This window comes from Vanacampus margaritifer, chromosome 12 (genome assembly GCF_051991255.1).
Source record: "Vanacampus margaritifer isolate UIUO_Vmar chromosome 12, RoL_Vmar_1.0, whole genome shotgun sequence".
In the NCBI taxonomy this organism is placed as follows: Eukaryota; Metazoa; Chordata; class Actinopteri; order Syngnathiformes; family Syngnathidae; genus Vanacampus; species Vanacampus margaritifer.
Genome location: NC_135443.1, coordinates 8,956,752 through 8,980,473, shown reverse-complemented (window position 1 = coordinate 8,980,473; position 23,722 = coordinate 8,956,752). Strand labels below are relative to the sequence as shown.

The 23,722-nt window shown below is 39.1% G+C and overlaps 1 protein-coding gene across 2 annotated transcripts in view; it reads left to right on the top strand.

The window, feature by feature from the left end:
- The window catches only part of bcl11aa (BCL11 transcription factor A a), a 50,165-nt gene extending 29,050 nt beyond the window's left edge, over nucleotides 1-21,115 (top strand). For both annotated transcript variants that reach the window (XM_077582518.1, XM_077582517.1), the window contains exon 3: nucleotides 15,485-21,115. In XM_077582518.1, the coding sequence (XP_077438644.1) occupies nucleotides 15,485-17,712 (2,228 nt within the window). In that variant the 3' untranslated portion in view covers nucleotides 17,713-21,115. The remainder of the gene's footprint in view (nucleotides 1-15,484) is intronic.
- The last annotated feature ends 2,607 nt before the right edge of the window (nucleotides 21,116-23,722 follow it).

Here is a 23,722-nt window from a genome sequence, read left to right as displayed (position 1 = left end):
GTTGCTTACTTTCCACAGTTGGGGCCTGCAGGTGGTCATTGCTGGGTCCCGTGATTCGGGCTCCCGTCGTTTGTCACCTGCTTTGCTCTCGCAAGCTTTTACTAGCTTTTTATTTTTTTTTACTATCTTCTCCCGCTAGCCGCTCTCGTTAGCCGCTCCGGCTAATTCCAGATCACTTGATCTTCCTTGCGTCACTTGCTAGGCTTCACGCCGGCTGCCACATTCGCCGAGATGCTCGTTCGCTCACGCAAAATAAGAATTGGTGGTAGACTTGAAGTGTGGTCTCTCTGAGCCACCGTAGTGTGCGTGTTTTGAAATGGATGCACTTTGGATGCATTCTATGATATAGCATCTAGTGGTCACTTATTACACACAGTCATTTTACAAAGTCTTAAGCTAAACTTAAGGTGTGGGGCCTCTATAGTATTGGTTTCCTGAGGAAAGGAAGGAAGGACAGTCTCTCTTTTGGTCTCTTGAGGTCTTCCCGATTTGTTGGAATTTAGATGTCTCTGGGGTTGGTGAAGAACTCTGGTTGGTGGCCTGGTGGGTGGTGTCTGGTTTGTGCTGGATTTCACTTTCCTTTCTTTTCTTTGGTCCTTCCTCTGGTCTCCTGACGGCCTCACGACTCTGGCTGGAAGTGTTCGGGTTTAGGTGAACGGTATGGTATTTTTTAATAGGTTTTAGGTGAACTAATGAATACACACACACTCTCACGCACGCACATATACATACTCACCCACATACAAAAGAAAAAAAAAAGAGAGCAATGATGATGACATGTCAAATCGGTAAAATTACCGAATGAAAAATAATGAGCTCTCCAGAAAAAGAAAAAAAAAGTATTGGTTTCCTTTCTCCAATTTTGTGTTTCTACTTTCCTTTTTAACAGACATGCTATATTATGCTATATTGACTTGCTCTTCATGATGATTAACAGCAAGCCAGGTGTGTTGTGAGTGCATGTGTTGAAGAATAGCTTTAGGGTTTGTCTTTCATGCATTACCTGCCTTAAGACAGATAGATAAAACAGGTAAAGAGGGGAATATTGTAAGAAAAAAAAGTGATAATAAGCAGGTTTAGAAGCCACCGTCCCTTTCTAGGAAAATATTGCCTCAGTGTGTATTCGTGCCTGAACCTGACCTGACGGTAATCTTAGTGACTCTTCACTTGCAAGGAATGGATCCTGTTTACCCTGGAACCAGAGCTACAGTATGTTGCCCGTGTCAAGATCCCCTTGTGCACTCATGCTGCATGTCTCAGGATTTAAAATTCCACACATACAGCTTATTCAGCACTGCGTTCAAGCGATTTTACAGTCGTCATTGCATTTTATCACAGTGCAGCATTCAACAAAATAGTTGAAATGTGACAAAATAGTTTTACTATCACATAATTTGAAAAGGCAAAAACCTGTGAAGAATGCTTTGTCAGGAATTTTTTTTTTTTTTATGAATGAGGATGTTTGAGATCAAAATTACACAAGAAAGTGAAAACTGACTTCAAGAAGTTTGGTCGGAAATATGCGTGTACTACCATTCATTTACATTGTTTTCTCCATTTGGATCGTTTTTCATATCCTTAATATTCCTGGAAATAGTTAACGTTAACATAAGCTTTTGCATAAATCTAAAGGATCTTGTTAGCTCTGAGCACAGACTTCTATTATACATTATTCATATTCATTATCGTTACCCTCTTAAAATAATAGCCTAAGTCATTTTTTTGCAAAAAAAATTTTTTTTTTGCCTAAATTATGATGCAAATGGTTACATTTTTTTGTGTCCCCCTCAAAAAAACGACGATTATTTTAAGAAGGTGTCGATTTGAAAAATCAGATAGGCCAATTTTGAGAGAGTATGAATCATTTTGGACATGAAACCTTAGTCAAAATGTTAAAAAGGTATCAGTATCGGGCCTTATTTCACGGTATCGGTACTCGCGACGGCGGCCAATATCAGTATCGGTCGACCTCTTGGGGCTGCTTTACTATCAGGAACTATTGAAATTGAAAATGTAGTATCTTACATACTGTTGTAAAGTTCTAGGCCACAACCGACTTTGCTGTTTCATTGCAATAATTCCGACATAGCAAAAAAAAAATTATTAGTATGAGTGTCATCTATTCTACTTTTTCTGACACAGCACCAAAAATCAGTAAAACATCTTCAACATTTTGACCAACAAACAAAATGGACACTCAACTGTATTCATTTGGATTCATTCAAAGTTTTGACTTACAAGCCACAGAAAAAAAAAGAAAACATTAAAAAGATGTAACTCACAGCAAAAGAAAGCACATTCCTTGGAAATGTATTCTACATGTGCTACAGTTTGATAAAGCCAGACGTGGATACTGCTCTACCTTTATCTCAGGGGGAAGTCTGGTTTCTCAATTATCTCTGTTTGGCGCTACTTCTGACCTGTGGCTGTATTTACGCGAACACACATTTTATCCATGGCTTTTAATGGCGTATAAAAAAAAATCACTTCCTTGTCAAAAAGCCCTCTCCTAATAGCTTTTCAGAGTTGTTTGGGAGCTGTTTGGGTTTGGTCATTAGTGGACCATGAGTGTGTGTGTGTGTGTGTGTGTGTGTGTGTGTGTGTGTGTGTGTGTGTGAGGCATTTTGGAAACCAGCTGACAGATGCGCTGTAAGGTCGTCTTAGGTGGGATTGAGGGGTGGGGAGAGGCCGAATGCAGGCAGTGCCCACGAGGGTGGGGTTAGTTGGGGTTTAGAAGTATGTGGTGCAGCACTTAAGCCATACTGGGCCTGATGGGAATGCCAGGCCCCTCCACACCACTTCCCAAAATCACTAATGGAGCATCTTTGGACACACGCGCTCGCACGCACGCGCGCACACACACCTTACCACATGCCTGCAGACGCAAGTATTTGACATGCTACATTATTTTACCTGGAAATTGAAGATATCCGTACAGCTGTTAAAATATCTATCATACTGTGTTTTTCGTCTTATTGCTGTTCTCACTTCTAAATTATTTACGAGCCTTTTTGTTCTCTGCTGGTGTCCGGGCGTGTAGTTCAGTGTGTGTGCAGAAGTAATGCGGCTTCACACACCAACAGAAGAGCCTTTCACATCCATCACGAGCATTTTGTCACTCCCAAACCGTCTATACCATATGCTCTGCTAGACGTCAGCCCTCCAAAAGCACAGAAACAATTTTTCTTCACCACAAACACAAAGTTCATTTCGCTCTACGTCAGACTTTTTTTTTACTGGTGAATGTATGTTGAAAATTTGTTTGAATTGTTGATGTATCGAGACTTATTCATGCCAGGCAGAAATTCTACACTCAAATAAATTACTCACTTACTTAAGACGGTCAATGATTTGTTTTTGGATACACGTCAAAGTAAATCGAGGATTCACAATCGTGAGAAAACTGATTATTCCATTTGACTATTCTCTTTTCTTTTCTTTTTTTTCCTGCAGAGCTCAGTATTGTTCATTCGGTAATTTTATGGATTTGACATGTCATCATCATTGCTCTCTCTCTTTTTTTTATATTTTAAAAAAAAAAATCTATTTTTTTTAAATTTTATTTTGTATTTGGTTGAGTATGTGCGTGCATGTATGCGTGCATGTGTGCATTTGACTATTCTCTGTTATCTGACAAGTAGAACTAACAACCTCCTCGGAGAGTCCACATGGACTACAGTACGAAATCAGAAAATGAAGATTTGAGCTCCTGAAGTGATATTTGAAAAAAAAAAAAAAATTATATAACATCACAAAGGACCATGTGTTTTCAGTTTTGTTATGCCACATGGAACAACTGTTGCCGCTGGGTTTGAAGTGATGATCCGTTTTTCTTCCCCTCATCCAATAAAAGAGTGTCACATATACTTTTAAGGCAGTAGCAGGCTGTTACGCACACACACGAAGTATATCCCCTAGCCTATATGGTCAAATTAATCGTGAAGCAAAATAAGAAAAAAAAAAAAAGTTCTGCAGGATTATCGCTTGATGTCTGTCAAATACATCTGTCTACTCTAGAAATTTCACACAAACCAAAAACCTGTCTCCATCATCTTGGCTGTGGCTCTAATGTTGCACACCCTGTTTCTCTTGGAGGGAAAGAGATTTCTTTTGGCAGTGAGTGCTTGGGCTTTACTCTGCGAGAGCCGTCCCGGTCTCCTCGCACACGCACACACATGAGTACGCAGTTAAAGAGGCAGGTAAACTACTGTTCATTTCATATTAACACAGCCATATATTCTGCCTGTCTTGCTTGCTTTTACCTGCCCCGCCTACTTTCAGTTTTTCCCCCGTTCTATATAATACGTCTGGGGGATCGATCGGGCTCTCGGGGTGTAGTGACTGCAGCTCTAATGAATGAAGCCTACAGTGTTTATTAAGTAGACAAGGTAGGGAAGGATTGCCGGAGGGGAGTCGGTCTTCGCGCTTCATCTCGTCACGACGATGCTTGATGTTGATGTGAGTCTGCTAAAGAACGTAGGCTTACCTCAGACAACTTGGTGGCAATAAATATTATCTGAGAAGGCAGCAAAGTCACTGAAATTATATCACACAGTTGCTTTGTTCCATATAAATAAAAAAATAAAAAATAAAATATAGTTAGATTATCTGAGAAGGCAGCAAGTCTCTGAAATTATATCACACAGTTGCTTTGTTCCATATAAAAAAAAAAATAAAAAATAAATAAAATAAAGTTATATACTATAATCTGAAGAAATGCAATACAAAAGGCGATGTATGTGCATTTTCAACAGGAAACGGATACATAAATACCAGAGGTGGGACTCTGTAATTGCATGTTTATATCTAACTATATGTCAAATAATCAAAAGCAAATTATTATGATACAATACATTACTAAACACTTTTCATGTAAACTTAAATGTGATTTTAAGGAAAAATACTATATTGGGTCTTTCTTCAGAATGATCTGTCATGGATGGTATTTTGGGGGAATTTTTATTCATTAAAAGTAGAAGTGGTATTGGTGAATATTCAAGAGTTGAGTACAGTGTTCCCTCGTTTTTCTCTGGGGTTAGGTTAAAAAAAAATACTCGCAATAAATGAAATCCGCGAAATAGTTAGCTTTATGTTTTTTTTTATCTATTATAAATGTTTTAAGGCTGTTTATCCACTTTTCTCATCAAGGCATTTACATTTTCTCACATTTCTCTCTAGTTCAAACATTCCCAATGTTCAAACCTTCATATTTTTTTGGAAAATTGGTACATTATTGTAAAAAAAAAAGCATGCAAAACTGCACCCAAAAAATCCCCAAAAACTGTGAGACCGCTAAAAGTGAACCGCATTATAGCGAGGGAACAGTGTCCTCATACTCGTATGGTCCGGGCGAAAAAAGTGGTATCGAACATCTCTAAGAAAAGCAGAAAAGTGCCAAAAAGACATAAGAGAGTAAATATGTGACTATGTTATCAGGCAGACTTGTCACAACATTTAACATCCGTTTATATGAATTAGTCATAAACTCTGGTCATGCTGGCTATCTTCAAGCATTTAAATGACCTTTTGTAAACTTGATCCATGTGTTCGACGTTCTGGTTGTAGCTCCAAACCATAGTCAGGATCGCAGGGGCGCTAGCTCGGCCTGCTTCTTGAAAGCTCAAGTCAGATATGGGCTTCAGCACTAATTTTTCGTCTTTGCAGGAACACAGCGGACACAGACTCTGCTTGCAGTTTTCTCTGTGGATCCAATATCTTTTTTTCTTTTTTTCCCCCGTGTAACGTGCACACACCTTGTGCGCAGGAATATGAAAGTGTAATCAAACATGTTTTAATGCATGTGAAATTAAAATGACTGAGTCTCAGGCGTATTAACACCGATGACATACTGTAAGTGCTAAATACAATCTAAAAAAAAAATAAAAATCTAAAAAAATCAAAAAAAAAATCTAAAAAAAAAATCTAAAAAAAATCTAAAAAAATCTAAAAACATCTTATAACATGAGATGTGTCCATGCTTATTGGCTGATTGTTGGGGTCAGCATGACCATTGATTTTACAAGCCAAGTCTGATTAAAATGATCAGGAAGTTGTACCTCACCCCCCTAAAATCACTCTATATCCTTAACATAACAATCATTTCTAATGAATTATTCTCAGAGTGCAACTTGAAGCCCATTTGGAAAATGATTGCTACAATAAAATGCTTAATTTGTTTTTTTTTTTCAAAATACACCCGAAACCCACTTGTAGTTGTGGCCCCATCTGAAAGTAGTGGGGCAAGGGTGCGGGAGGGTATCTTGAATGTGAATGTTTTTGCTGCAACCTAAACTGTATCTCTCCAAGGTCGACAGTGAGACTGTGGGAGGCTGTTTGTGTTAAAAGCAGGATGGCACATATTTCCTCTCCTTCCTCCCCCTCTCTTCTCATTCACTCTGTCACCACAAGCTAGAGCTGTGTTGCAAGGCAAAGGCTTTTTTTTTATTGCTGATGGCATGCAGTCATAAATTTGTATTAAATATGCCCTCCATCGATTGGCCTTGAATGAACACAATTAAAGAGATCGGCACTGAGTGCTTCCCACCTGGGAGAATGGAGGGATGACCGGAAGAAAACGACAGAGCAAATAGACATAAAAAGAAAGATGAGATTGATTTTCTGTATTCATGCAATCAAAACGCTGGATGGAGTTAAGTATTGAGAAAAATTTATTCATTCATTGTTCTATGAAGATCCGTTTGGACAATTCTATGTCCAAAGCACAAAGCAAATTTCGTAAAAGAAGTGATTGGAGAAGTTTGGTGAGGAAAGCTTTAGAGTCCTCACCCCAACGTTATCAAACATTTAATTTTACAGAGGTTGTGAGCCAGGCTCCATTAACCAACATCACTGACCTCTGCTCTTACAAATGTTCTTCTGGATGAATGGTCACAAATCCCCACAGACACCAAAACCGTTTGGAAAGTCTTCATGCTAAGTCTTGTACTAATGCAAATTCTAAATATAGTAGCCTTTTGTTGATATATTTGTGCAATTTTGAGAGGTGGATTGCTACAGAAGTGCCAATGTGGAGAAAACATTTTTGGCCGGCAAACATATTAGAACATATTTGCAAAATGTTTCCACACATTTAAATATGTTTAAACGTATTTTTAGGCTAAATGCTAAAAGCATAGCAATACCATTGACTTGCACATGCGCAAGTGAAAAAACAAAACAAAAAGTTTTTTTGACCATTTGGCCCACATTATATCAGTACGTTAAAAAATTAGATAAATAAACATTGTTTATTCATATATTTTTTTAAATCATTATTATGATATCTGCAGTGGATGAGTGACATTTGGCATTTTTTCCCATAATGCCACTGGGTATGCACATGCACAAGTCATCGTAAAAATGATCAAATCACAAAACTGAAGAATAAACAATGTTTGCTTACTTACATTTTTTAGTTTATTTTCATTTTATTTTTTTAATTTTACATGTTTTAATGCATTGGTATACTGTAGGCAAAATCTAAAATGTGTATATATAAATAAATAAAAAAACAAAAAAAATAACATGCAAATCAATACTCTGTCTCATCATTGGAAGAAAATACCAAATGAAAATCATGCACTGCAGACAAAATAATAAATCATATAAAATTGAATTATTTTAGCATTTAGCCTACAAGTACGTTTGAAAGTATTTAAACACGTTTAAACATATTTGCAAGGACATTCAATTTGCAATTACATTCAAACCTATTTGCAAATATAATTAAACGCATTTTGCAAGTACATTTAAACATGAATATACAAATGTTTACTCCACATTGGCATTTCCATGCTTCCGTAGATTGCAACTTGTCTTGAAGTTACAATAAACATTGGGGGGTTACAATATGTAAGACTAGCACTTTTGGATTTTTATGATTCTTCCTTTCCTTTGCATTGCTGTGAAATCATAACATTAAGGTAATAAGAAGTTAAACTTGTTAATGGATTAAAGGCCGGGGAGGGCATGGATGAGAACAACGGCACGGACAACTGAATTCAGTGTGAGACTACAGCGAGTGAGAAGACAGCCACCTGTATGCAGTGTTGACGGACAGATGGAGGGATGAAGTCAAGTGGGCGGAGGAGGGATTAGATGAGGAGAGGAAGCAAAGTGCTGTGCGTGTTTGTGTGTGGGCCTCCGTCCAGCTGAGGTGTTTGCTCGGCTCAGAGTGATCTCCTAGCGCGGTCACTGCAGCACGCACAAAGCACACACGCACACAAAGACAGACACACACATTCACACTGATGACTGAATTGTCGTGCTTGGCAGCTGTTGCAGGTCTCTGCAGATCGTTCAATACGAGCCCGTGCATGTGTGTCATTTGTGACCACCAAATTTCTTCTCCCACTTATGGCAAGTAATGAAAATCTCAGCGCACTCCCATGCGATTGTGTGGCAAGTGCATTTTGGCTACGGATCTTTCAAAAAAAAAAAAAGAATGTAGTTTTACTAGGGTTGGCAGGTGATAATTTTTTTTTTAATCGCAATTAATCGCATGACTTCAATAGTTAACTCACGATTAATCGCACATTTTATATCTGTATATATATATAAATGTACAATAAAATGTACAATAATTTTTTCTCCCTAAGTTTTCATTCTCTTGTTGACACAGAAGTGGAAAATAATGTTAAACTAACAAAAATAGGGCTGCATCTTTTAGTCATTTATACAGTAATTTCATAATAATTCATCAAATTGAGCTAAAATCAAAACGATTAACTCTACTGGAAACAATGGCATGTGATATTGATTTGTGTTGAGGTCGTTTTTCTGCCACTACATGGCATAAATACATTTGTAAGATGTTGGTGACAGCTCTGTGCATTTTTCTTTTCATATTAAGAGCTATCTATTCTTTAATATGGAATAACATGCGAGATTCTGCACATTTTTAAAATGTTAATATACAACTTGACCCCAGACTCCACAAATATATGCATTATTATGAAATTTATTACTGCTATATTTTGACGTGGACGTGTCTGCTACTGGAATTCCCACACTACAGGCTTATCAAGTAATTGTACAGAAATTGTAGTTAATTACAATAAATTATTTAAAAATTGTTTAAAAAAAAACGAGTGACGTTAAAGGAACTTTAACTCAAAATTAACACACTATTTTGACACCCCTCGCTAGTTTTTACAAATAAGAATCCCATTGATAGAAGTTGTGCATTGATGTGTATTTATCATTTAAATATGCAGTAGTGGACACATAACTAAACACCTAACTACCTCCTGTTCATTTTCCTTCTCCAAGTACAAGTCCTGCATGTCAAACAGAGTCAGCTGTGTGCAATCAATCAAAAGCCTAAATTATTCAGCCCTCAGTAAAATCCAAACCAACTCGGACCGATCGAATTAAATCTGATGAAACGGCAAGAGATCAAGAGTTGAAAGCGATAGTTTGCATCCTGGGATGGGGGCCACACATGCAGGCCCGGCTTTGTGTGTGCGCGTGGGCGCGTCGACTCAAGACCGACTCTTGTGTAACCAAGTTCAGAAGCTTCCAACACAAGCACAGACACATTGAGGACCACCTTCTGTCTTTCAATCCCTCCCTCCCGTCTCCCTCTCTCTCTCTCTCTCCCTCTCTGTGCTCACATAAGTGCTGTAATTTGGCTGCTCTGTAATTTCACTATGGTGGTTTCGGGTTAAGTGGAGGCTGTCACTGCGATCAGGGGTGCCGGCCTTCCACATGGACACGCGCACTCACTTGTACACAACGACAAGCATACTGCCACAGCGCACTTGGATGCTTTTGCAAAGGTCACCTCCATTTAATTACGTGTATAAACACAGTTTAAAGGTGCAGGCTTTGTCATTAGAACAGCCTTTACAAGATGCATTACTGTATGAGTGACATAGTTTGTACTGTATGTGTGTGACATGAAGGGAAAAAACAAAAACAAAAAAAACACACACACACACACACTCGATTACAAGTGAGAGAGTTGCGGATGCCACAGTCTGTAGCCCGGCAGGGGTTCCAAACACAGAGACAGAAGGTATTGATATATTCCACAAACACACATACACACGGACAGACGATATTGATATTTTTGTGCTCACAAGGCGAGAGAGGTTTGAAAGTAATTTAAGGCCATGGTTTGTTGCTGTCGGACAAATTGATATGTATTCAAGACATTACAGTATCTAACTTGCTTTTCTTTATGGATTTAAACTTTGGTGCTAGGCTCTAGAAAATAAAAATCTGCATGGGGCCTTTCTTCATATAAGTCAGTTGAATGCTGAGATGACACCGGCCGACTATTTTTTCGGCGCAATTGTTTGCGGTTGATTAAGTGACGAAAAAGGAGGAATTTGTTGGCTGGATAAATCATTGCTGGAATTTGGCTTGAAATGAGAAAAATGTCTGCGATTTTGAGGAACAGATGCCATAAATTAACAGAAAGCCACATCAACATGCTCAAATATTTTTCTCAATAACATGTTCACACTTTTGGAACAGAACTGGTTTGAACTTGACCAACAGACATTTTTAAGTTTAATCAACACTTTTATTGTTTTTAAATACAGGTAAAGAAGCACTCATAATCATTTTGACAGGCTCTTCACAAAATTGCAGTGATAAAGTCAAGTAACTACTAAATGGGACTCATTGATCAAAAGGAGAATACAATAACTTGACTGTTCATTACCAGCAATAAATTCGATGTCTTAAAATTTCTTTAAGGTCAAAAGTGAGGTGATGAAAGGTTACTAGTAATCCTCGTATAAGCAGTAAAAAAATGCTGAGGCTCAGATTTAAATCCCAAATTTTACAAGAGTCATTGTCCCTCCCTCCCAGTATATGTTCTTAATCCTGTTTTAGTGATGTTCCATCATGTCAGTTACTACCGTCTCACCTAGAGGTGGACTCAGCCAAGGACACCTGCAAAGAACACTGACGGGTTGAAAGAGGAGAAGCAAAGGGTTCAGATGGAAGACACAGAATGAAAAGACTCCACAAAAAGATCTTGTAAACGGTGTTAGAAGACTATGTTTGTCTTCTGTGTGTTCGTTGTTGTTCGGGTAGAGAGAATGTTGATTTTCTGAATACAGACTGGAGATCGGTGAACAGGTCCTTCGAAGGATTTATTTTACAGAATATTCTGGACACAAGCAAGTTTACAGACAAATGGCTGCAGTTCCTCTCGCAAGTGTGTAGTTACAGCGGACTCACAGCATTCTTATACTATCTTGAAAAACCCTCAGAAAACAGCCTGAGTTCAATACACATGACGACAGCCGGAAGTAGATAATACTTTTTACACTTTTACAGCATATCATCCAATACACATTGAGTTCAACCCCAGACACTTGCCCATTGATGTGGAAACAGACGAGGTCCTTTCGACATGATGACATGAGCAGAAATTGCGATAGCACTTACAAAGACACATCCACAGATAAAAGTTCTACTGAAGAAATAAGTAAATTAAATATATCTAGGCAGAAGACTCAACAACGGAGAAAAAACAAATTTGTAGAAATTTATCAAATTTGTGTCAGTCAAAAAAAAAAGATAGACAGTATAACTTAAAAGGTGGCAAACACTTGGCATCAGTATTTCTCTGAAGGATGTTCTTAACAAGATTTAATGATGGCAATCCAGCTCATTTATAGGACAGGATGACTGAAGTCAGCCATTTCAAAGAACGGGCAGTTTGTGGTACAGTCCAAAGATCATTTGAAATAACAATTTTGGCTTTATTTTGCGTCGATTGAAGTACACAAATATTAACAATAAAAACATTTGTACTGCCACTGTCAGTCAGGTATTAAGTCTCTCTCTCTCTCTCTCTCTCTCTCTCTCTCTCTCTCTCTCTCTCTCTCTCTCTCTCTCTCTCTCTCTCTCTCTCTCTCTCTCTCTCTCTCTCTCTCTCTCTCTCTCACTCTCTCTCTCTCTCCTCACACAGAGAGGGGGTAACACAAGCGAAGCCGCCTTGATCTCCCACCTTTCCTCCCTCTCCCATGCAGCACCACTTAAGTGCCCAGGCAATGCCCTTGGTTTAATAGAGTGTAATGCCTGAGCTGGTCACTGTAGCATGGCTGGTATTGAGTGTTAGGACATTTGTGAAACTGAGAGTGTCTGTTCTCCAGAGTCTCACCAGGAGCTTTTGACATTTAGCTTGGAGTAAAGAATCCCACACAATCATCCCCGTCCACATCTTCCCTCTCCTTCCTCTTTCAACCGCTAATACACCTGCTGCACTCCAGCTAACTAGTTATAGGATGTTTGTCGTCTCTGCATTCATATTAAATGAAAGTATTACTTCACCTTTCTCACCTCGATCCCCTTGCCTTCATCTTTCTGTCTCCATTCCACTTCCTCACTTAATTTTTCTACCTCAGACTGGCAGAGAGTTTTCCTAATGAAGTGGTTGATGGGAGTATATTACAGAGAGACAGAGTGGAGCAGTCGCCTACTCTAAAATCCATTAACCTTACAGTTTCACTCTGTGCATGAACAAGTCGTACCTAGCAGTGTATAAGGAATATATGAGTTGAGAGAAAAACTCTGTTCACTTAATTTTTATTAGTATTATATTTTGTTAACACGTTGGAAATTAATCTTATGCAACCATGGTGCTGCACACACTCATGATTTCGGATTCCAACTATTGCTCCGTAATTACAAAAACAAACAAACAAACAAACAAAAAACCTTGATTGCTCTGATGTTTTATATACTTTTCTTTTATTATTATTATTATCAATGGAAGTTATAAGGCAAAATGGTTTTGAGGGCAAATATAGCATTTTAAGTGGAGCAAATCTGTTTGTTGAATGTTTTGCAGCCAGATTTATTCATTTATTTATTTTTTTATTCTTGGCAGTAACACTTATGTTGTTGAAAAATGCATCAAATCTAACCCGCAGGAGTCAGACCGCCACATCATCCAATTCCTGCATCACCAAAATAGAATTGACTAAATTAATAAATGGACTGACCGGTTCATCAAGAGGAAAAATGAATGATTGAATAAAATTAACCATCCCTAGTCTTGATAATGCAAATGATATTCAGAGGTTAAATCTGATGCAGGTGGCCACATTAGTGGTAATTTGTGCCGATTTTAATGATCCATAATTTAGCAGCCCCTGTTCTGGTCATGTGGGACAACTGTGTGTTGGAAAGGAGAGACTGGCAAAAAAGGAGATGCATTTCAGTGAAACAAAAAGACAGAATGTGCCACTCTGTACACATAATTTAACACATATTTTACAACTGCACACAGCAATTGTTTACTATCCATACATGTCGTCTTTGCATTTGTATTTGTGCTCTTTGTATCTTTTAAAATAAGGTTATCAGTGTAATGTCTAAAAGCTGATTATTACACTGTTTTCCAAGCAGTTTTTTGCAAAGTGTGTTTTGTTTTGTTTTATTCATTTTTTTACCTTTCGGACACATTATTACAGGTTACATCGATCACATAATATCATTTGCAACATTGACATTCGAAAGAAATGCTGACGGGTAGAAGCCATGGCTTATTAGTAACCCGTCGATTCTTACTATACGCATCAGTCATATACATTGATTATGATTAATATCATTATCAATCCCAGACTTAAATCTGCACAATGTGTTCCAGTTATCGAATGTGTCGTAAAGCCAGTGTTCCCAACCACTGTGCCATGGAACAGTGGTGTGTGTGCACCATGGGAAATTATCCAATTTCAATTATGTATTCATCGCAAATCTCTGTTCAGCTAACCATGCCAGCGACATATAGTGACAGGCGGAACTGTTAAGGCTCTTCCACTAGATGGCTGAAGCTACCATTAACCTGTGCAGACAGTTGTTGCATACAACAGCATAATAGGTTTGTGTTCGCTGCATGATGATTCTTATGTAAAAAAAAAAAAAGTGCTTTGACTCAATAAAGGTATGGGAGACACACAATAAAATATAATATGAGCTTTTATGCTATTAAGGAGTAATGCACAGTTTATCTCCGCGAATTGGATCCCTATTTTAAATAAATTAAGATTAGAATTCTGACTCGTAGTTAGTTAAGAAGAATATAACTTAGTTGATTAGTCACATTGATTTATATTTAAAATCATCTAAATGGCAGTACCTGGTCTTGTTTGTTGCCAACATTTTTAATAAAACTGATGTCTGTCCGGCCGTGTCCGTAATTAGATTATATGTGCATGATAACGTAGGTGGCACAAAAGGTTATTATTGATGAGGCCAATTAAAGTCAATGTTTTTGTTGCATGTTCATCTCATCCTGTCTCACTATTATTAGGTAATTTCTGCTGCAGGAACATAAATTGTGGTCAACTTACTCATATCCAGTTGAATCCTGGCTTATCTAGTTTCTTTGGAATGTGAACATGGAAAGTGCAGAACAGGTGCATTGCATCGGAATACATCGGAAAATGTCATTTAATTGAGCAATTCAGACCACCATTTAAAAAAAAAGAATATTTCCGTGATTAAAGCTTACAGTGAATGAAAACTCACAATTCACTGTCAAGAAAATTAGGTTTGAATGATTGTCACTGTAGATATTTGATTGCAATTGGCTTCCTGCCTATTATTTTCTTATCGGTTTAATAAATCTATACAAAGAGTTTCATTTTTTAAATTGAACTTCTGTATTGAAATGCCTACATTGTTGTAAAATATTTGAATTTATTGAGGCGCTCCCATATAATGTAAACATGTGCACACAGTGAATATTAAATTAGAGTAACTCTGTATGGAAACATACCGTGGAGATTATAGGGGCAAACTCTTTTGCTGTATTTATAATTGAGTCAGTCTGAAAACGTAACATAACTGTATTACGTACCAGTTAACTTTTCAGTATTTTCAATTGTTTGTGATCTGAAATATCTCATTTCAATGGCAAGATGCACACAGATATCTTTAGCATTTCATTAATATCATGAATAATGCTACATTTCCCCCTCATGCATATGTTGGTGTAATTATTGTTGGCTATGAGTGTTTGTGAACAACACACTGTTTTGGTGGCTCAATGGGAAGAGAAAGAGGTGGTCCGCCAGGATAGCGCTTTCTTTGTTCTGCTGCTGACATCAGAGGACTAACATTTATTCCAAAGGGAAACATTTTGTTCCAGAAAAGTCTGGGAGAAGAACAACACACACTGAAAAAAACATGCACAGTATATTCTCACATGTAACTCATGTGGGGCATGACCTCAATAAGAGGTACTGTTGTATTTGCAAAGTCTGCAACACCATGTGCCAACTGCTCTTAATAGCTGTAACATTTAAGCCTAAGGTTTCAAAAACTGATTGGTTCAGCCAAGTCTTAGTTATTCATGGACAAAATAATAATCGTCTCTATACAGTGATAGCTTTGATGGTGAAGAACCAACAGAACTGGAGGTTTAAAACCAAAGTTTTTTCTACGGAGTCAATAAATGTAAATATACTTTTATTGAAGATCAAATCTGACATGTTCTTTTTTTCTGTCACTATAGGCAAAGAAGAACCGACAACCTACACATGCACTACTTGTAAGCAGTCATACGGCAGTGCCTGGTTTCTGCTGCAGCACGCCCAGAACTCCCACGGTTTCCGTATCTACCTGGAGAGTGAACATGGCTGTCCTCTCACCCCACGAATGGGCGGGCCTTCCTCCCTGGGCGGGGGCGCAGATTGTCCTTCGCACCCTCCCCTCCACGGCCTCCATCTGCCTCCTGATGCAAGCCCTTTCAATCTCCTCCGAATCCCAGGCTCAGGCTCAGGGGGAAGGGACAGTGTGGGAGCAGGAAGTACACTTGGGGTTCTTGGTGGGCTCCATCATCAGCGTTTTCCTCCCACGCCACCTATCTTCAGCCCCCCTCCAAGGAACCACCTGGACCCCCACCACCTGAGCCCAGAGGAACTGGCGCTGGCAGCCCACCACCCGAGTGCCTTTGACAGGGTGCTGCGCCTCAATCCTCCTCTTCCCATGGAGCCCCCTCCGACAATGGACTTCTCACGGCGGTTACGGGAGCTGGCGGGTAACACCTCAGGGTCCACTCCTCCTCTATCCCCCAGCCGGCCTGGCCCCATGCAGCGCTTACTCCAGCCATTCCAAACAAGTGTGGGAAGCATAGGAACGGGAGGTGGAGGTGGCAACAAAACTCCGTATCTTGCAACCCCACCGCCGCTGCCAGGCTCCATGCAGTCCCCTGTGGGCTCCCAGACCACTCCAACCACTCCTCTTCCCTCCGCAGGGGCAACACCCTCCTCCAACACGCCGATGAAATCCAAGTGTTGCGAGTTTTGTGGCAAAGCCTTCAAGTTTCAGAGTAATCTAATAGTGCACCGGCGCAGCCACACAGGAGAAAAGCCGTACAAATGCCATTTGTGTGACCATGCCTGCACGCAGGCAAGTAAATTGAAGCGCCATATGAAAACTCACATGCACAAATCCTCCTCGCCAAACACAGGCAAGTCAGAAGACGGACTTTCAACTGCCTCCTCTCCAGAGCCTGGCACCAGTGAACACTTGGGCAGTGCCAGCAATGCCCTTAAGTCGGTGGTGGCCAAGCTCAAATGTGAAAACAACAGAATGCTACGTGAGAATGGAGAGGAAGAGGAGGAGGAAGAAGAAGAAGAAGAGGAGGAGGAGGAAGAGGAGGAGGAGGAGGAAGAAGAAGGAGAGGAGGAGGAGGTGCAGAATGGAGAGAGGGCTGCTCGGCGAAACAACAGCTACCACTTTGGCTTGAACCTTGAAGCCGCACGTCAGCATGAAAACAATGGAGGTATCGGAACCCGACTGGGAGGGATGACTGATGAGGGGTCCATTCCTCGTTCACTCCCAGAGGTAATGCAGGGAATGGGCCTTGCCGCCAGCATGCAGCATTTCAGCGAAGCCCTCAATGCACACAAAAGAAACGCAATCGCCCAGGAGAACCACCTCCACCACCACCTTAACAGAGGACATTCACAAAATCGGGAGATGTGCGATTCTAACTCAGTGCCGGAATCAAATCGTGGCGAGGAGGGCTCACTCTCAACTGTCAACGGACGCGGAGCATCCCCTAACGAATCCGCCTCTGCCTGCCTTTCTAAAAAACTGCTTTTGGGTAGCCCAAGTCCACTCAGTCCTTTTTCCAAACGCATCAAGCTGGAAAAAGAATTTGACCTGCCCACTCCCACAATCCCCAACACGGACAATGTCTATTCGCAGTGGCTTGCCGGCTATGCTGCATCGAGACAGCTCAAGGATCCTTTTCTGAATTTTGGGGACTCCAGACAATCGCCCTTCGCCTCTTCGTCCGAGCATTCCTCAGAGAACGGCAGTCTGCGATTCTCCACTCCCCCGGGGGAACTCGACGGTGGGATGTCAGGTCGTAGTGGGACGGGAAGTGGGGGCAGCACACCTCATCTCGGCGGTCCTGGGCGGCCCAGCTCCAAGGACGGTCGAAGGAGTGACACTTGCGAGTACTGTGGCAAGATATTCAAGAACTGTAGTAATCTGACTGTGCATCGGCGCAGCCATACAGGGGAGAGGCCATACAAGTGTGACCTGTGCAATTACGCTTGTGCCCAGAGCTCCAAACTTACTCGTCACATGAAGACCCACGGTCAAGTGGGCAAGGATGTGTACAAGTGTGAAATCTGTCAGATGCCCTTCAGTGTCTATAGCACCTTGGAGAAACACATGAAAAAATGGCACAGTGACCGTCCTCTGAGTACCGAAATAAAGTCAGAGTAGAAGGCCGAACAATGGGACCTTTTCCCCGCAGCTGTCTGCCATTAGCTCCCTGTTTATTCCAAGACTCTTGCAGTTTTTTGCCCCGGCCCCAAAACTCCACTTTCATCAGGCTGGTGGAAAGTTAAGAAGACCATGTGCTCTGCACCAGCACACCCCGTGTTCATTACCCATTGAATGCATGATCTGTATCGGGGCAATATTCTTGCATTGAGGCAAAACTTCGAGCCTTTTTCTTGTGCAATAAATTACATGTTGCGTACTATTTTATTTTTGGAATTTTCCGTTTTCATTTTTAAGAATTTGTCAGCATGCATAGTATGTTTTTGTTAATCAAAAACAAAACAAAAAAAAAGAAATGAAAAAAGAAAAGAACTTGTCCCTGGTTGGTTACTTGTTTAGTAAATGTGTTGCTGTTTTTTCTCTTGTTATGTTTTTTTTCTTTTTATTCTTCAAAAAGAGAAAAGACAAGAAAGATACAGTATACCCATGCTGCATATACCCTGTAACACATATCATGTACAGTTTTGTGTTGTTACATGGAAAATGACTCACTTCTGGAATCCCTGGAAATGCACTTATCCGGATCTTTGTAAAAGATGCCATGTTCACACAGGGTTGAAAAAAAAAATACTTCATAGGTTTGAAGAGTAAAAATAAATAGTAATGACGGTCAAATTTCAATAACACAAGGGTGTGCAAAGACTTAAAATTGTACTATCATTTGGTAAAGTAAGAAAGAGTGCCTTTGATATTTTAAGACTACATTGGCCATAATCTTATCTGGAATAAGTTTGGGGGCCACACTAGGCTGTTGAAACCACCAAGAAAAGGTCCTTGCATCAAGCACCTGCCTGCCCCACTGAACTGTGACACCTCATAATCAAAGATTCACTTTCTAGTTAATTACCATTTAGCTACCTAGTACATGTTCAATGGGCTTATCTTCATATGTGGATTTTATAAGGAGCATGGTACGACCAGTGTTGTGGATATCTGAATATGTGTAGTTCTGTTTCTGATCAGGAGCTACTTTTAAGGAAAAAAATTGGTCATCTGTAATGTACAATCCTGAACTTGAGGGATACCAGTGATATTTGTCTGAGTTAGCACAAACCTACAACGCTGCTTTCATTTGTGGTGTTTGGAACGACACGCTAAGTAATATGTGACCTCCAAAAGAGACTTGAGAGCATTGAAATACCTTGAAGCTAGACAGAAAGAAAGCTACAGCAAACTTGAATATACAGTACATACAGTGTGTGTGATTGATTGGGATTAGAGGCAATTATTTCTTCATTTCTTCAAAACAGGGTCTGTAACAATGATCTCCAGCAAAACAAACTGTAAGAAGAAATCCATCAGTACACACCGGCTCTTAAAAAGAGTGAAATGTGATCATTTAATCAGTGTGCATAGGCTAATGGAGAGCACATGTTTTGTTGCTTTGCAAAATAGAGGAGAGGTCTTTTATAAGCTGTTTCCAGTCAAGCACTTGTCATTCAACCTGGAAGTACCATCATCTCTCTTGCATTGTTCCACACATTTGCAGTAGTGGTCAGGCTTGAGTCTAAATGCTACATTGTTAGCTAAAAGACATGAAAGTGCACGGTTTCAAATTGCAAGTTTAAAAGTTTACGCAAAAAGGGGGGGGGGGGGTCCCACTTGTAAAAACAGTAAAATAGTCTGCAATTTAATAATAATTGATCTTCGCCCCCTTGTCATTTTACATTTTATCTTTTGTCCACGTGTCTACTGGGCTAAGAAAAATCCGTGTTTCATCAAGGTCTGTACATTTAATGTACAGCACTACAGGACTCTGGGCCCACTGGCGCACTGTAGTCCTGAAGGATGACTTTGGAGAAGAGCTGCATTGTTTCATTCTTGCCATCTTTGTCTTGGATAATCTCTGACTTTGTCGGCTGGACGATAAACACACAAAACTTGTTGTTCACATTTTTGTATAAATGTTCCATTAATTATTGGTATGGAAATAATTTTTTTTTCGGAAATAACATTTCACTGTCTTTTAAGGGAAGCTGTTGAGTTTGTTGTCGTTTCTCTTTTCCTCAGTGTCTTGGTAATGTTCAAGACTCCGATCACAGTATATATGAAATGATGAAATAGAAAAGAAAAAAAAACAAACAAAAAAATCTGTGATGGTTTTGTATTTTATTTTGCCTTGGCTCTTCACAACTCTTCAGGTTGAAATACAATTTGCATTGGGGAAATGACTAAGATTATATATGAATATATAAAGAACTTAAAATATAGGAAAATGCACATACATGTCAATTCCTATGCTTAAACACATTTATGGTTGATTTTTCTGTATTTCTAGAACTGTATTTGAATTCAATGTTCACTTAGAGTAGGCACTATAGTATTTATATTGAGGCTCGTATTTTTAACTGTTGCTTGTTCTCTCTAAAGGTACCATACCTTTTTGGTAGTGGAAAAAATCCCAAGCTGCCACGGTATATTTTTTTAATTTGGCAGGATAATATAGTGCAAATTATTTGTATGTTTAAAGAGATAAAATGAAAAACCTAATACAAAAAATCAGCTAAAGCGTGTGGCATTGGGAGGCATTGTAGGTCATATGATGGCTGCTGCTCTTTTCCCTGTCCACAGAGGTCGTTGTACATATCTTCTTTGGTTTTTGGTTCCGACCCTCCTTCCATCCTGCTGCCATTCTTGTATGCAGTAATACAAGCTGACATTGGCCTGTTCTGTTGTGCGCTTCTGTCTCTCTGACCCTACCTGACAACATTCCAACAACTAGAGAGAAAAAAAAATAAATCATATGCAGTACAAGCAGTACAAAAAAAAGTGTCAAAAATAAAAATGTTTAAAAAATAATTCGATGTTTTGCAGTTTTATTTTTCATTGCCAAATACAAAATGGTGCTTTCTATTTAGAATTGGGTACACATTCATATGCCAAGCATATTTAAAATTGACCTGGGAGACGTGGAGAAGCCTGCTTAAGTTAAGAATTTTTGTAAATGGCAATGCGGAATATTTTGTTATCAGCCTTTTCTATTCCTGTTCTGAGAGCTGTTTGTTGTAACTTGAACTTGAACTTTATCTTTTACAATGGGAGTTGCTATTTATTATCACCTATATGCTCTGTTCAAAACAGAGACATGGGATGGATCCTTGTTTTGATTTAATTTTATTTTATATTTTTTTGTCAGAGTATAATATCAGTTATTTTGTATTTGTGGCCAATGGTCATTTGACAAATCAAGCTCTTTATCAATTTTTGTTGTATATGTAGTACCTGTTCAGTTGTATTAAGAAAACCACTGTCTGTGTTTTCTGACAGATGTCTGCATAATCCTGTTCACACACCCATTTTGTCCCTTTATCAAAAAAACAGTTAATAAAAAAAAATGAAAGTATATTGACACTTGTCCATTATCTTCACTGTGTTTGTATCATCTAAATTTTTTCCCTCCTTGCTATGTCCGTAGCACTCACCTTCACAACAAACATTACCACACTATATACAGTATGTTATACTTCTGATGACTACAGCTGCGTATTGAATATTTACATACTAAATCAATATAAATTACATACTAAATCAATATAAAGAGAATGACGTGCACATTTTTAAATTATGGATATAGAATGTAAGAATTTATTTCTTTGCTGTCTTTTAGACCTTGTTATTGTTCTGTGTGAGGGCGTGATTGCCTGTGTATTAACTGATGATTGATTTATTGAAGATATAAACAAAAAACAAATGTATAAAAATTGGTTTAAAAAAAAAGAGAAAGATAATCTCTAGGTGTCTTAGATCACAGGGAGTAAGAAGAAGTAGAATAACTCTAATCCTACCCCTTGTTCTCTATCCCAAAATTATGGCAAAACAGAGACACAGTACTCTTCACACATGTACAGCTAATTTTATGTATGCAAGCAGACGTAAACGTCACTCTAAAGTCCAATACACTATGCTGCTGATAACGGCTATTCTCATAGTCACATGTGCACCATTCACTTGACATACTAACAGTATGAGTACACATATAATGGCCTGCTCTCACAGTATGTCCTTAAGCAAATATAATTATGTCCCTCAGTTTGCTCAGTAGTCACAAAGCCTCATAAAGCTGTCAGGATCAATCAGCACCATGTCCTCCAGTCACCGCACCCTTCGACTCAGCTTACACACTCTTCAGCCTCTTTAGCAAAGACGTGAATAGATACTAGACCACTCAGAGAAAACCTTCACTGAAGATTCGACAAAATAGTATAGGACGTTGTTCGCGATGAAAAAAAAGTTGATCACAGACCTCTGCCAAGGCTGTAAGATCTCAATTTGGATAAAGATTAACTTCAACTTCTTTAGGCACGCTCATCTCAATTCGTCAAGATTGATGAGGAGCAACTGAGATTGCAAAAAAAAAAAAAAAAAAAAAGCCTCATAAGGTTAAAGGTGCATTGTGCAGTTCAAAAAGGTAATATTAAAGCTTTTTTTTTTTTTTACATCATGTATGCTCCACTAATGCCCAGATGAGTACAAAAAAAACCCTGCCTTTCAACAAAAGCATGTCAGCTTGTATCTTTTCTTTAATGTGGAGTGTTCACCTCCGACACGTCGGTTTCTTAAAGGGGTGGAGTGGCGCCATGCACGAGCTTTACACAGAGGCTGCAGTGATGTTTTAGGCCAGAGGTGGCAGTCACGAGTAAAAACATGACCAATGCTCCTTTAACAAGAAAATCATGCACCTTTATACAGATCCAAAAACAATAATTTCTTTATGTCCCTATACCCCAATCCAGCACAATTTTGTTGTCGACTATAAAGATTTCTCTACTAATTCTAATTTCTGGTATAGGCAAATTTCCCCCTCTATATTTGCATCATGTACATATGTGAATGAATATGCTGATGGTCCAAAATACAGCTTCAAATTTTATGTGTGTCAATGGATAGTGGGGCTTATATTGGACTAACTGATATGCGATACGCCCCCCCCCCCAAAAAAAAAAAGATGTAGATGAGTTGGTCCAAATGTGAAAATATTACATTTAATTATTTTAATGTGTCTATCCTCTGTGGTTATAATTGGTGCCTTAGACTTAACATGCTTGTCTCACTCGCTTTAAGGAGTGAAAAACAAACATGAAACGAGCAACTACATTTTGAACTCACATTCAACTTGCCACTGGACAGAGTTTATGTTTTTGCCCTGACTTTGGCCCTTCCCCTTGATAACCACTTTTTTACCTGGTCCTAACAAGCAAACCGTGGAAGACAATATACTACTCAAACTGTAACAGTTTCGACTATTAAGTACTAAATTAGAATTCTATATTGAACCAATCAAACAATTTATATATTTTCGCTAGCGCTTGTCCCAAATCGTAAGTGAGCTAGAGTCTATCCCGGCTGACATTGGGTGTACCCCCTGGACTAGTCAGCAACCAATCGCAGAGGTAATGAACAACATTGAACTTGATATCAAATTGAATTGACATGAATGAATATGTGTTGTCATCGCACAACACAGAAATACACAGCAAAAAAATTCACTTAAATTGTTACAACTTAAACGGGAAGCCTGGCGGGTTGCTAATTAGCGGCCTAAATTGTTCTTTAATATCAAATTCAGTGTGAAGCAAGCCTCCAAAATAACCAGGATGTTTTAATCTGTTCGCATAAACAGTACCGTAGTGTAAGTGGATTTGACAATAAAGGTGGTGATGCAACACTTCTTATACATAACCCAGAAAATGTCACATAGAACATACAGAATGCTCCAGTTGACTAACTACTTTGTCTTTCATCAGTCTAGCAAACACAGTTGAAGCCCTAAGAGCCAATGGTTTTGAGTTTCAGGTGTGCTGGACATGAACATATAATATATAATAAAGCTTTATTTGTCACCCCAGGACCTAAAATTGTCAACAGTTTCCGCTTTGCTCTGCGTTAAACAATGAAACTAGCCACTGGCTGCACCACCTGGGCAAATAAAACAAATCAGCGCCACATTTTT